We start from the raw sequence: 14,432 nt of genomic DNA, 5'->3' as shown, positions 1-14,432 counted from the left end.
AACGTAGACACAGTGAAAATGTGTAAATCCACACAGACAGTTGTCCGAGGTCATAGTGAATATGCAGATAGGTAGCAATGATTATAATATGAGTGAATTTTACATTGTTTGAGAGACAAGTGTGTTCAAAAAGGGCAATTACGAGGGCATGAAGGCAAAGCTAGTTAAAGTGAACTAGACATATTAGCTAAGGGATAGTTAAAAGAGATGCATAGCAGATATTAAAGGGATATTACAGGATACAGAAAATAGATACATTCCAATCAGAAAGGAACATTCCAAGTGGAGGACCCATGATCTGTGATGGACTGAAATGGTTAAAGAATAGACAAAATATGTAATTTTCTGATTGGCAAGATATAACGAGTGGTGTAGACCAGCATCTCTTTATTTTCTGTTCAAATGTTTATACAATTTCCCTTTGAAAGCTTTTGTTGCATCAGTTTGAGATAAAGTGGATTTGGAGAAGAAGTTGCTGGGTTTAACCTGTGGATTTTGAAACCTGTTTGGGCCCAGCAATTTACAATCATTATTGCAAAAGGGAGTGACATGCTAGAGGAGATCAAGTTTTGAAATGAATGCTGTGTATACAATGTAAAAAGTCTGGTTTTAGGAACAAGTATTTCTGCTTGTACCGTCAATCCATTTGACATATACATATTTTAAAAGCTTCATCTTGAGATTTGGGTATAACGTAGAAAGACAGTATCAGCATTTGGCCAATCCCCAGTTGACTGTGAAGAGGATGATGCTAACCACCTTGAATCATTGCAGTCCATGTAGTGATAAGGAGATATTGGGAGAGATAAAGTGGTTGACTTTGAGGAGTATCTCAGAAGGAGATGAGGTGGAGAGTTTTCCAGAGAAAATTTCAGAACTTGGGCCCTCAGGAATTGAAAGCCACTGATGATTGAGTGATTAAAATCTAGAAAACTCAAGCTGGTTGAATTATATGGATATCTGGGAGTGTTGTGTGGCTGGAACAGATGTCAAGATAGCAATGATCACAGTCGTGGAGGGATTTGAAAATGAAGATGAGAGTTTTAAGTATTAGTCTTCTTATCAGAAGCCTTTGTGGATCCTGAGCGATATGGTGCTGAGGTGGATGTAAGGGTACAAGCGACAAAGTGTTGGATCAGGGGAGGTTAACTTGGGAGGCCGGTTGGGTGTGTGTTCAGATAGTTAAGATGAAAAGTAATGGTGATGAGAGGAATGTGACTTGTATAAAGCAAATAGGTTCAGCAAGCAGTTAAAGAGGCAAACAGTTTGTTGGCCTACATTTCTTGAGAGTTTAAACACAGGAGCAAGGAAATCTCACTGCAGCTTTTGGTGAGACCATGCCTAGAGTATTGTGTACCATTTTAGACCCCTGACCGAAGAAAATATATACTTACCATGGAGGGAGTGCAGCACAGGTTCACTAGACTGATTCCGGGATGGCAGATTTGTGTTATGAGGAAAGATTGGTTTAACCATGCATGTATTGGCTGGAGTTCAGAGAAATGGAGGTGAGGTTTCATTTAAAATGTGTAAATTTCTGATAGAGCTAGACAGTCTGGATGTGGGAATGATGTTTCTCCTGGTCAGGAAACCCAAAACAAGAAAGCAGAGGCTTGGGATACTCGATAGATCATTTCCGACTATTTCTCCTCTCAGATGGTGATGAACCTGTAGAATTCTGTACTACAGAAGGCTCTTGAGCCAAAGTCACTATATAGATTTAAGAAATGTAACTTTCTAGGTAGTCAAGGGTATGGGGAGAGAGTAAGGATATGTTGTTGAGAGAGGTGATAAACTATGATCATGTTGAAAAGCAGAGCAGGCTAAAATTGGCTAAACAACCTAATTCTATACCCCCAGAGATAGTAGGAACTGCAGATGCTGGAGAATCTGAGATAACAAGGTGTAGAGCTGGATGAACACAGCAGGCCAAGCAGCATCGGAGGAGCAAGAAGACTGACGTTTCAGGCCTAGACCAGTTCTATACCCAGTCTTTTTTCTATGTAAATGGGAAGACTTCCATCACATTCCTGCCTTTTATTTTGCTGTTGATGGACCTTTGTACATTTTGTGGTGGGTGCTGGAAATTTCAAGAGTACAGTTTCGGGTGGTATACTATATACGTTGCTTGTTCCTATTCACATGGAATGTGGATAGTCAATATTATTCTTTGCACGCAACTAGCAAGATCACACAAGAAGGAATTCCTCTGGGTGGTATATTTGGATACTAGGGTGTGCTGTGTTCAGTTGCTATCTGTCGCAGTCCTTGTAATTTTGTGTTTTGCCATGGTGTTAGTTAATTCAAATTAAACTTAAAGATACCTGAATATTATTTGTCTCATTATCATTTACAAGTCAGCAAGCTTGTTATAGCGAACAGCTATAATTCATTCATCAGTGCAGAATGGCTCTGCACAATTATGCTAGTAATGTAAACTCCTCTTTTTAAAAATTAGGGTTACAATTAAATCAATAAAAGTTCTTATGATACATTAATAGTGTCCCTACCTCTGAATCAGGACGACTGAATTCAAGTACCATGTGCCCCAGAGGTGTGAATAACATTTGAACAGATTGATCAGAAAATATCTGGATCAGGAAGCCTAAGTTCAAAAGCCATCTGCTCCAGAAGTGTGTAATAGTATCTTTGAGAATGTTGACTAGAAAATATCTAAATTGAATAAATTACTTTGGCACAGTTCAGCTTATCGCTAATCATTGTGCTGACATACATTTAATGGAATTTAGCAACTTCTCTTAATCAGACTGCCCATAATGTGAACTTGTAATCAACATTTCATATTAGTTAGACAATTATGTAATTTGACAACAAATAGTTGAATCCGACACGACACTATAGCCATTATAAAGAGTAACCTATAATGAAGTTAGGTTTATGCATGAGTATTTTAAGTATAAAGGGAGCCTTCATTAGTATGCTTTACAACTTCAGGCACTGCAGTTCCTTATTCTGAATGGCCCTGTGCTACTCCTGGTGCATATTAGTTTGTTAACCATGATTTTTAACATTCCATGCTCCCGATCACAAGTGGCATCAGTGGAATTCTGATAGGATAGGCCTTGTTGGATCCTTTGGTAATTGAAATTGGCTCTTTATGCAATTATGGTTGCCAGACATTCCAGCAGTGCTGCAATTTCCATGATCCTGTAAAGAAAGAAAGAATATTGTGGAAGCATGTCATCTCCAGTTGGTCCTTATTACTCTCTGCTTTTTCATACTGCTTTAATCAATGTCCAGTGTTACCATCAGCCTTTCTTTTCCATATCCACACATTCAAGTGTTGCTGGCTGTCAGGAACTTATAAAGTCCATGCCACTGAAATCCCAAGCTTGGTTTTGTAAGTAGGGCCTGTTAATTCCTTGATCCTGTTTTATCCAAATTCAAACACTAACAATGTGCACACAAAAAATCCACTTGTTTTGCACACAGACAGAAAACGCTCCGAAGGGAAGGAAAACAAACTCCTTTAAAATCACGTACAAAATAGACCACAGAAGGTATAAGTGATGTAGACACTGACATATAAACAAATGCAGCTGGAAGTTCTCCTTCCCTGTTTTGTCTCTGATTGTCATTGTCTTTCTGTCATGCCAGAACAGACCAAAGAAATCGTTTCAGCGGTGTTATCAGCAATCAGCAAATTCAGCAATCACTTTTCACTGTCAGTCATTGGTTGGTATTCTGAACTAATTGATCTGCCCCCTCCTTTCTGAGGCTCATACCCATGATACACAGTTCTTCGTTTCATCCATGATGGCTTGAGCCATTCTTCTCCTCTGCTAAAGCTGAATAAGTTTTTCAGCTTCGGGTGACCAGAACAACTTATTCTGTTCCATCTTATCAAAAACATGTGGTGATACATTTTGATCAATCTGGAAAGTGATTGTCTGGCTGTTGCCCTTGTATTAGTTTTCCCATCCCTAAGGTTACATTCTCCACTTCCTTGCGAGTGAAAAGAATTACACATTCATTTTTTAACACTCTCAAAACCCTGTTGTCTGTCCTGGGTACAGAGTCATTTTTTCCCAAGAGCAAAATTGATCCCTTACTTTCAAAACTACTAATAATGCTGTCACGTAATGAATGGGCCCTAGTCTGTTAGTCTGACTATAAAACTTTGTAGATGGCCTTCATTTTCATTCTCTCTCTTTCCCGCTCACCAAAAACCACCACCACCACTCCCTTTGCTGGGTATCCCACCAGATCCATTCCTTTTCCAGTTGAGCTCCAGGATTTATTTCAACTCTTTTCCTTTATTTTATCTATTCATTTTGTTCTCTTGTCCACCAAAAATTTAGTTATTAATCCGTTGGGTCCCCAACTGAAGGTGTTGTTTCTGATCACCACCTTAAGTTTCTTACTCCTATTCTCATGGTCATACTTTGTCTCTTGACCTTGCCCTATGATAATTCTTAATCCTGTCACACAGTGTCTCTTGATCTAAGGTAGACAAGTCCCCAGGGCCTGATGGGATATACCCCAGGATACTGAGAGAGGCAAGAGAGGAAATTGCTGGGGCCTTGAAAGAAATCTTTGTATCCACACTGGCTACAGGGGAGGTCCCAGAAGTTTGGAGAATAACCAGTGTTGTTCCTTTGTTTAGGAAGGGTGACAGGGATAATCCAGCTAATTACAGGCTGGTGAGCCTTATGTCAGTGGTACAGAAGTCATTAGAGAGGATTCTTCAAAACAGGATTTATTCTCACTTGGAAATAAGTGGGCACAGTAGCAAGAGACAACATGGTTTTTGTGAAGTGGAAGTTGTGTCTCACTAACTTGATTGAGCTTTTTGAGGAAGTGACGAAGACGAGAGTAGGACAATGGATGCTGTCTACATGGGCTTCAGTAAGGCCTTTGACAAGGTCCCCCATGGCAGACTGATACAGAAGGTAAAGTTGCATGGGGTCAGAGTTGACATTGCAGGATAATTAAGAAAACTGGCCCAGTCATAGAAGACAGGATAGCAGTGGAGGGGTGCATTTCTAAATGGAGGGCTGTGACTAGTGTTGTTCCTCAGGGATCAGTATTGTGACCTTTGTTATTTGTAATATGCATCAATGATTTGGAGAAAAATGTAACTGGTTTCATTAGTAAGTTTGTGGATGATACAAAGGTTGGTGGAATTGTGGATTGCAATGAGGACTGTCAGAGGATACAGCAGGATATAGATCAGTTGGTGACTTGGACAGAGAGATGGCAGACGGAGTTTAATTTGGAAAAATGTGAGTTAATGCATTTTGGATGGTTTAATCCAAATGGAAAATAGACAGTAAATGGCAGAACCCTTAAGAATACTGATAGTCAGAGGGATCTGGGTGTACAGGTACATAGGTCACTGAAAGTAGCAACACAGGTGGAGAAGATAGTCAATAAGGCATACAGCATGCTTGCCTTCCTTGGCCAGGGCATTGAATTTAAAAAAACCTAACATCATCTGAGGAACACCTCATAGTCTACTAATTCTAGGATGTCAAAGCTGTAAGTTATCCAGAAGAAATGTTAGACGATTTAGGGAGAATTTTAATTCTTCTCCATTCATTGCTCCACTTCCTTTCCCAGTGTTATTTCTCTATGTTGTTTCTGCTCATGAATGATTTTAGTAGAAGCAAAGTACAGCGGATTTTGAAAATCTGAAATAGAAAAGGAATGTGCTGGAAAAGTTCAGATTTGGAAGCACCTATGGAGAGACAAAGAGGGTAATGTTTTGAGTGAAATGACTCTTTGGAACTTTGGAGTATTATATACATGATTTTAATGGCTGTAGGTTTCCTAATGGGTTCAATAAAGAGTACAGGAGGGTGTTTCAGGACCAGTATCAGAAACAGTTAAAAATGAATGAAAACAAAGTTGCTGGAAAAGCTCAGCAGGTCTGGCAGCATCTGTGAAGGAGAAAACACAGTTAACGTTTCGGGTCAGGTGACCCTTCCTCAGAACTGACGGTGGCTAGGAAAATGTCAGTTTATATGCAGAAAATAGGGAGGTGGGTGGGGAGAGAATAAATGATAGGATAGAGCCCAAAGAGAGAGAAAGACAGTTGGACAGACGTAGGAGTTGCTAACGATCTGGCTGAGAGGGTGAAGGAAGTGTGGACCAGGGTATCCCGGAGGGAACGGTCCCTGTGGAAGGTGGACAAGGGAGGGGAGGGGAATGTGTGTCTGGTGGTGGTGTCTTGCTGGAGGTGGTGGAACTGGTATCTGATGATCTTCTGGATGTGGATGCTGGTGGGATGGTAGGTGCGGATAAGGGGAACCCTATCGCTGTTGTGGGAGGGAAGAGGAGGGGTGAGGGCAGAAGTGTGGGAGATGGGTCGTACCTGGTTGAGGGCCCTGTCAACAAAGGAGCTGGGGAATCCTCGGTTGAGGAAGAAGGTGGACATTTTGTAGGCTCCCTTGTCGAAGCTGGCCTCATCTGAACATATGCGACAGAGACAGAGGAACTGAGAGAATAGGATGGAATCTTTTCCGGAAGTGGGGTGTGAGGATGTATAGTCCAGGACTTGCCCACTTTCCGCAGGGACCATTCCCTCCAAGACTCCCTGGTCCATACTTCCTTCACCCCCACCACCTCCCCACAGCCGTAAGGCACCTTCCCCTGTAACCAGCGAAGATGCAACACCTGCCCATTTACCTCCTCCCTCCCAGTATCTAAGAGCCCAAACATACATTCCAGGTGAAGCAACCTTCACCTGCAGTTCCCAGAATCTAGTCTACTGCATTCGCTGCTCACAATGTGGTCTCCTCTACATTGAGGAAACAAAGCGTGGACTTGGTGACTGCTTCGCAAAACATCTACGTTCTGTTTGCAAAAAAGACCCTGAACTACCTGTTGCCTGCCACTTCAATGCACTGCCCTGCTCCCTGGCCAATATCTCAAGCCCTGGTTTGCTACAGTGTTCCAGTGAAGCCCAGCATAAGCTGGAGGAACAACACTTCATTTTCTACTTGGGGACCCTCCAGCCCTCCGGACTCAATATTGAGTTAAATAATTTTAGGGCCTAAACTTTCCCATGTCCCAGCCCTCCTCCCCACACACCAGGCTTGTTACCACATGGCCTGCAATTACACATCCTCTATTGTTAGTCACTAACACTCCCCATTAACAGCTATTCATCCTCCCAGCCTGATTGTTAGCAACTCTTTTGTCTGTCCAACTGTCTTTGTCTTTCTTTGGGCCCTATCATATCGTTTACTCCCTACCCCACACACCTCCCTATTTTCTGCATATAAACTGACGTTTTCCTAGCCACATCAGTCCTGAGGAAGGATCTGGGTGTACAGGTACACAGGTCACTGAAAGTAGCAACACAGTTGGAGAAGATAGTCAACAAGGCATACAGCATGCTCGCCTTCCTTGGCCGGGGCATCGAGTTTAAAAATTGGCAACTAATGTTGCAGGTTTGTTGCAGCTTTATAGAACCCTGGTTGGGCCACATTTGGAATATCGTATTCAATTTTGGTTGCCACACTACCAGAAGGATGTGGTGGCTTTTGCGAGGGTACAGAAAAGATTTACCAGGGTGTTGCCTAGTATGGAGGCATTAGCTCTGAGGAGAGGTTGGAGAAACTTGGGTTGTTTTCACTGGAACAACAGAGGTTGAGGGGTGACCAGATAGAGGTCTGCAAGATTATGAAGAGTGTGGACAGTCAGAAGCTTTTTCCCAGAGTGGAAGAGTCAGTTACTAGAGGGAATAGATTTTAGGTGCGAGAAGCAAGTTTTAAAAGTGTTGCACGAGGCAATGTTTTACACAGAGGGTGGTGGGTCCCTGAAACTCACTGTCTGGGGAGATAGTGGAAGCACATACTACAGTGACTTTTAAAGGGCATCTTGACAAATATATGAATAGGATGGGAATAGAGGGATACCCAGATAGTTAGCGTGTCAGTGCAGGTTTGGAGGGATGAAGGGCCTGTTCCTGTTGCTGTGCTTTTCTTTGTTCTACGCCGATGTCTTTCCAGTCATGTGAAGGTTGCCATTCACCTGGTAGCTCTCAGCTCCTTTTCTTATGATTGTTCTTTGTCTTTGACTCCTGCCTGTTGACCCTGACTATTGGATCAGATTTAGGCTTCACAGTTTTCCCACATTCATTTGTGAAGAGTCGTGGACGATTAAACAACTCAGTGGAGGAAGAGAATCCATAAATATCCCAATCCTCAGTAATAAGAGGGCCCAGCCCATGAGTGTAAAAGATGATACTGAAGTTTTTGCAATAATTTTCACCAGGGGTGCCAAGTAGATGCTTCATCTTAGCTTCCTCCTGAGTTCCCAGTCATCACGGATGGCAGCCATCAGCTAATTTATTTCACTCCATTTGATTTCAAGAAATGGCTGAGGGTCAGGAACTGTGAAGGCTCTGATAATATTCTGAAAGTACTGAAGATGAATGCTCTCTGCCCCTAGTCAAGCTATTCAAGTACAGCTTCAGCACCTGTCTGGCACTATGGAAAAATGCCCAGGTGTGCCTTGTTAACAAAAGGCAGGGCAAATCCAGCCTGGCTAATTATCACCCTGCCAGTTTACTCTTGATCGTTAGTAAGTGATGTTAAGATGTCAGCAATAGAACAAATAGACCATGCTTGGCAATAACTTGCTTATTGACATTAGCTGGGTTTCCACCAGGACCGCTCAACTCCAGTCTTAATTAGAGGCTTAGTTCAGACAAAATACCTGAAATCCACGGGTGAGGTAAAAGTCACCGCTCTTGACACCAAGTCGGCAATTGACTAAATGTAGCATCAAGAGCTTTAGCAAAACTAGTGTCAGTAGAAATCAGGTGGAAAACAGTGCTGGTTGGATTCATACCTAGAACAGAGGAATATATTGGAGATCATTCATCTCAGTTTTAGCATATCTCTGCAGGAGTTCCACAGGATAGTATCCTAGATCCCACCATCTTCAGCTGCTTCAATGACTTTCCTTCCATTGTAAGGTCAGAAGCTGGCTGTTCAGTGCTGATTGTGCAATGTTCAGCACAATTCTTGACTCCTTAGATCCCTAACAATCCATACCCAAATGCAGAAAGATCTGGAAGATATCTGGTCTTAGATTGACAGGCCATAAGTAACATTCACACCACACCAATGCCAGGTAATAACTATGACCAATGAGAGAAAGTCTGTTATTAACCATAAAGTTTACCATTGATCAGAAACTGAACTGGACTAGCCATGTAAATACCATGGCTAGAAGGCTAGAAATCTTGCAGTGAGTAATCCAGCCCCTGAGACCCTCAAGTCTGTTGGCCATCTACAAGGCACAAGTTAAACTTTTGAATACTTCCTATTTGCTTGAATAAGTGCAGCTCCAACAGCACTCAGGAAGCTTGACTTCTGCAGGATGGTGTCCTAAGCCCAAGTATCATAGCTGCTTCGACTACGATTTTCCCGCTGTCAAAAGGCCATATGCTGGGATGGTCATTGATCACACAATGTTCAGCACCGTTTACAACTCCTCAGATACTGAAGCAATCAATTTCCAAATACAGAAAGACCTATTCAACATCCAGGATTGTTCTGAAAGTAACAAGTGAAGTGTGTCACGCAAGTTCCAGAATATAATTGCCTTCAACAAGAGGGAAGCTAAACATCATTGAAACCACCACAGTCAGCATCCTGGGGGTTACCATTGACCAGAATCTGAACTGGACTAGCAATATAAATAATGTGGTGAGAAAAGCAGGTGTGGCTAGGAATCTTGCAGCGAGTTAAAAAAAACCCTTTGCGTCCCCAGAGCTGTTCATCATCTACAAAGGATAAATCGGGTGTATGACGGAATGCTGTTCACTTGATTGGATGAGCTCTGATAACATTCAAGTAGATTTACGCTAATCAGAACAAAGTAGTTTCAATTGGCACCGCATCCACAAATATTCAAACCCATCGGCACCGACACACAGTAGGAACAATGCATATCATATACAAGATGCACAGCAGAAATCTGCCAATGCTCCTTAAACAGCATATTCCAAATACACAGCCACAATCATGTACATGAGAAACACTCACCTGTAAGTTCCTCTCCAAGTCACTCACGATCCTGACTTGGAAATAAGTCACAACTCATTCAGTGTTACTGGATCAAAATCCTGGGAACTCCCACCCTAACAACAGCATTGTGGGTGTACAAACACCAAATGGACAGTAGTGGTTCAAGAAGGTAGCTCACCATCACCTTCTCGAGGACAACTTGAGATGTGTGTTAAATGCTTGCCCAACCAATAATGCCTACATGCCCTAAATAAATTTAAAAAAATAGTTGTGCATGTAGGCTCTCCTGCAAGTGCTGCTTTCCAATAAAATAAATTCAACAGTTGACTTGCTACATTCAAATGAAGCTTCTCAGCTTGAATGTGCAAAGCCATTGATTCAAATGCCTGTACATAAGCTGTTCATGAAGATGACCCCCACTTCTGTGTAGGAAAGACAGATGTAAGTTCTCCACAAAACGTTGTACAACATTGATGATATACATGCATTCGCACACTCATTCCACCAGGCTTGCCAATGTCCTAAAACTGCTGTTATAATCCACCCTTCTGCAGCAGAAAGTCTATACTTATTCACCCTCTGCCTAAGTGGTATGTGTCCTACTGCTCTCCATACCTTGATTGCAGTCTGTTCATACAGATAACCTGTATCTGAGTTATTGTCTAATTATACACTGTATTAGCATATGAACTGGTGCCTGCAAGTGTCAGATTGTGTAACTATTGGTATTTTCTTGCTTCTATGCCTTGTTCTATTACTTCTTCCATTATTGCCTAGCCAATTACATTTCTTTGAGATCAGGAGAACAGCACAAGTGTAGATTGTGGAAAAGAGAGAGGTGGTAAAAGAGGTGCTTAAATCATTTGCAGCTAATCAAATAGCTTGGAATGAATAGGATGTGAGTTGGAGGAGTAATTAAGAAGATAACTTCATTATTTCAGCCCTGTCACTGCTTTGTCAGGTGCAGCCAATTTACTAATGTCAGTTTTCTCTGGGGAAAAGAATATGGAGCCTAACGTGTCACTTTTTCCAGCACAAGAAAGTGAACTGTACTACAAATGTGATACACTACATTTCGTTGATGTGGCTGAACTGAGGAAGGGTCACCGGACCTGAAAAGTTAACTGTTTTTTCCTTCACAGATGCTTCCAGGTCTGCTGGGCTTTTCCAGCAACTTTGTTTTTGTTCCTGTGTTTACTTCCAGTAACTGGTCTGGCAAAGTGCGCATCCCATTAAATGATGCAGGCTGACTTTAAACATTACAGACTAAGTTAAATTGCTGCTATCCTTTTAGGATTTGGGAATTCCCTACTAAGAGATACACTACTCAACAATGTGATTCACACTTGCTGTACACTTCAGTCATATTAATTATCAAGCAGCATGACATTTCCAATCTGCCTGTAATGGAAGCAATGGGTGCATGTTGCTACAGTATAGTGATAACTGCATCCCTTTTGAAGGTATTGTATTGAGTCCCCATTTTGTATCCTTTTGCCAATTTTTTTACCATAATGGTCTATACCCTCACACCCTGCTTCCTATAAGGACTCCATCCCGTTGTCCAGTTTTTCTGTCTCCATCACATCTGTTGTGATGATGCCACTTTCTACTGGGGTGCTTACAACATGTCTTCCGTTGTTGTCAGCTATGGACTCTTTCCTCTCACTCCTGTGTGGTTAACAGGGCCCTCAGCTATGTCCAACCCATTTTCCACACTTCTGCCCTCACCCCCTCTCTCATTCCCAGAACAGTGATAGGGTTACACTTATCCTCACTTCCTCCTTCCAATTTCTGTGTTGAGAGGATCATCCTGTGTGATTTCTGCCATCTCCAGGCTGTCCCAACCAAATATGTTTCCCTCTCTCCTTTGTTGTCAGCATTCTACAGGGACCATGATTTCTGCTTGCCTGCTGCTCCATCACCCCACCCACCTCTTCAGCCATTTCAGTAGATTGTACGGCTCTCATGCTAAAATTTCTGTCCTAGGCCTGCTGCACTGTTTTAGTGAAACCCAGTGTAAGCTGGAGTAACAGCATCTCACTTTCCACATAGGTGCTTTACAGCCTTCAGAATTCAACATTGGTTCAATGACTGCAGACTATGAACGCTGTCCTCCCATTTTGATTATGCTCCCCACCTGTGTCTTGCTTTCATGTATTTACTGTCAGCAGAGCTCACTTGTGTTCTGTTGTTAACACCTATTACTAATAGTATTATCACCTGTTGTTCATCTATAGCAATCCTTTACTACTGTTAACATTCCCTTGCCTTTTGCTCTGCTCACCATCACCATCTAGAATAGAAATGGAATCCTTAAAGTGCAGAAAGAGCTTATGCAGCCCGTTGGGTCAGCAGCGACCCGAACAGCATTCCACCCAAACGCAGCCCCCTATCTTATCTCCGTAACCCCACATTTTTGCATTGGCTAACTCAGCTAGCCTACACATCTCTGGACACTACAAGCAATTCAGCAAGGACTACAACTATCCTGATCATCCTTGAACTGTGAGAGAAAACCAAAGCACACAGAGGAAACCTAAGCAAGTACGTGGAGAGCATGCAAATTTCACACAGTCTGTCAAGGCTGGAATCAAGCTGAGGCCCTGGCGCTGTGACGCAGCTGTGCTAGCCACTGAGCTACTGTGCCATCCAAAATTGAGAATGAGAAACACAGTCAGCAGTGCTTGAACCTCTGCTGGGAGACCCCAATGGATTTTAAATTCATCACCTACTCGGCCACGAATACAGAGCGAACTGGACTACACTGTGCATCTTGGTCTTTCTCTCCCTTTGTAATAGCTTGAAAAAAACTATTTTACAGCCCCCTTGAGTGCTGAAGAAATTTCCTATTGGATTCAAAACATTATTTCAGTTTCTCTTTCCATAGACACTGCCAAACCAGCAGAATTTCTGCAGCCCTTTCAGTTTTTACATTATGTTCTATATTGGGGGGAAGGAAGAGGTTTGAAATGAAATAATGCTAAGGATGAGCAAAACTGTTTAAACTAAACGGTTTGCATCATGTGCAATTTTTCCTGTACCTTCCCCACCACCTGCCCTTTCTAGATTACCACAGTTCTCCCTCGTAGTTGACACAAAGATTGCTGAATTCTAATTTAGCAGTAGTTGATTCATAAGAAGTCAGCTTTTGCATTTTGAATCCTGCTTTCACTTGAATATTAAGCATTTTTAATAACAGCATTTTTTTGGAAATGCATGTGAATTATTTGTCCTATCATATACTATGACAAGCATGTCTTGCAACAATATTTCTTCTTGACCATGTACAAATACTGTACAGTAGACAGAGATTTAAATTGTACATATTTCATACGCAACATGTATTCACAATGATTGCTAAGCATATAATTTGTAATACCCATTTTTAATAGTGGTGTTGTGTAAAATGTTGTCCTGTAAGTATCTTAAAAGTAAAATCTGCGGTATAAAATTACTCCAGAAATTATACCTCTGTGATGAACTGAAAATAATGCACATTACATGGCAGTGATCATATAGTACACTCTTGCTGGAAGAGATGCAAAAGATATAAAAGCTGAAAATATATTTCTGAAATGAATAATTTTGACTTTCTTTACTGTGCACATCTGTAAGTGATAGAAATGTGTTAGGAGGGATGTGCAAAAGGAAGGAATGAGAAAGAAGACACAATTTAAGTAAGCTGGCCTTTTCTAATTTATTGCAAACAAAACACTAAACATTTTTTCTCTCTCTGAGCAGGGAAATAAATGGCAAACTTCGATACAACTTCACTGATTTGGATATTTTAATTCACCGTCTGTGGCAATATGGGCTTATGCCAGGTAAGTTACAGGAATAAAATTTCCAAAGGGTTTCTTCTTACCCATTGCCATTATATCAATGGGAGAATTGCCAGAACTCTAATATCCAGCCAGTCAGTTTCTCCAGGGTTTTCATCAATCTTCTGCCAAAGTTTTATTGCCTCATCACAAATTATGTTCATATGCTTATAATGATTTATAAGTTACATACATTTTGTAAATACATGGCAGGAAGAACATTGACTTAATTTGGGACTTCAAATTGCACTTCAGAGAAACTGAAATCAAGTATTAAAATTTGGTTCAAAAACAGAAGTTGCAGGAAAAGCTGAGCAAGTCTGGCAGCATCTGTGAAGAAAAATCAGAGTTAATGTTTTAACTCTGGCGACCCTTCCTCAGAACTGTTTTCATTTTTTATTAAAATTTGGCTTATGTTGCATCATAATGGTAGAGCCACTTTACAGCCAATTAGATACTTCTGTTATGGAGCAGCTATTATTTAGGCAAATAAATATGTAGGAATTTCCCACTAAAAACTAAATGGATCATTGTTTCCTTTGTACCTACTTCGGTATCCTTTGTTGGGCCTACATGTCATTCAGTGCTGCTACTCTGGACA

General features: G+C 41.4%; 2 protein-coding genes across 6 annotated transcripts in view; one reads left to right on the top strand and one right to left on the bottom strand.

Moving 5' to 3' along the window:
* The window catches only part of slc26a1 (solute carrier family 26 member 1), a 68,216-nt gene extending 65,568 nt beyond the window's left edge, over window positions 1–2,648 (bottom strand). Inside the window, exon 1 of the mRNA XM_048521156.2 lies at window positions 2,511–2,648. Coding sequence (XP_048377113.1) covers window positions 2,511–2,567 — 57 coding nt within the window. The 5' untranslated portion in view covers window positions 2,568–2,648. The remainder of the gene's footprint in view (window positions 1–2,510) is intronic.
* Window positions 1–14,432, top strand: part of idua (alpha-L-iduronidase) — a 254,145-nt gene that overhangs the window by 85,274 nt on the left and 154,439 nt on the right. For all 5 annotated transcript variants that reach the window (XM_048521540.2, XM_048521453.2, XM_048521369.2 and 2 more), the window contains one exon: window positions 13,752–13,834. In XM_048521540.2, the coding sequence (XP_048377497.1) occupies window positions 13,752–13,834 (83 nt within the window). The remainder of the gene's footprint in view (window positions 1–13,751; window positions 13,835–14,432) is intronic.

The sequence above is a fragment of the Stegostoma tigrinum genome, chromosome 1, assembly GCF_030684315.1.
Source record: "Stegostoma tigrinum isolate sSteTig4 chromosome 1, sSteTig4.hap1, whole genome shotgun sequence".
Lineage (NCBI taxonomy): Eukaryota > Metazoa > Chordata > Chondrichthyes > Orectolobiformes > Stegostomatidae > Stegostoma > Stegostoma tigrinum.
This window is presented reverse-complemented; position numbering and strand designations above follow the sequence as displayed.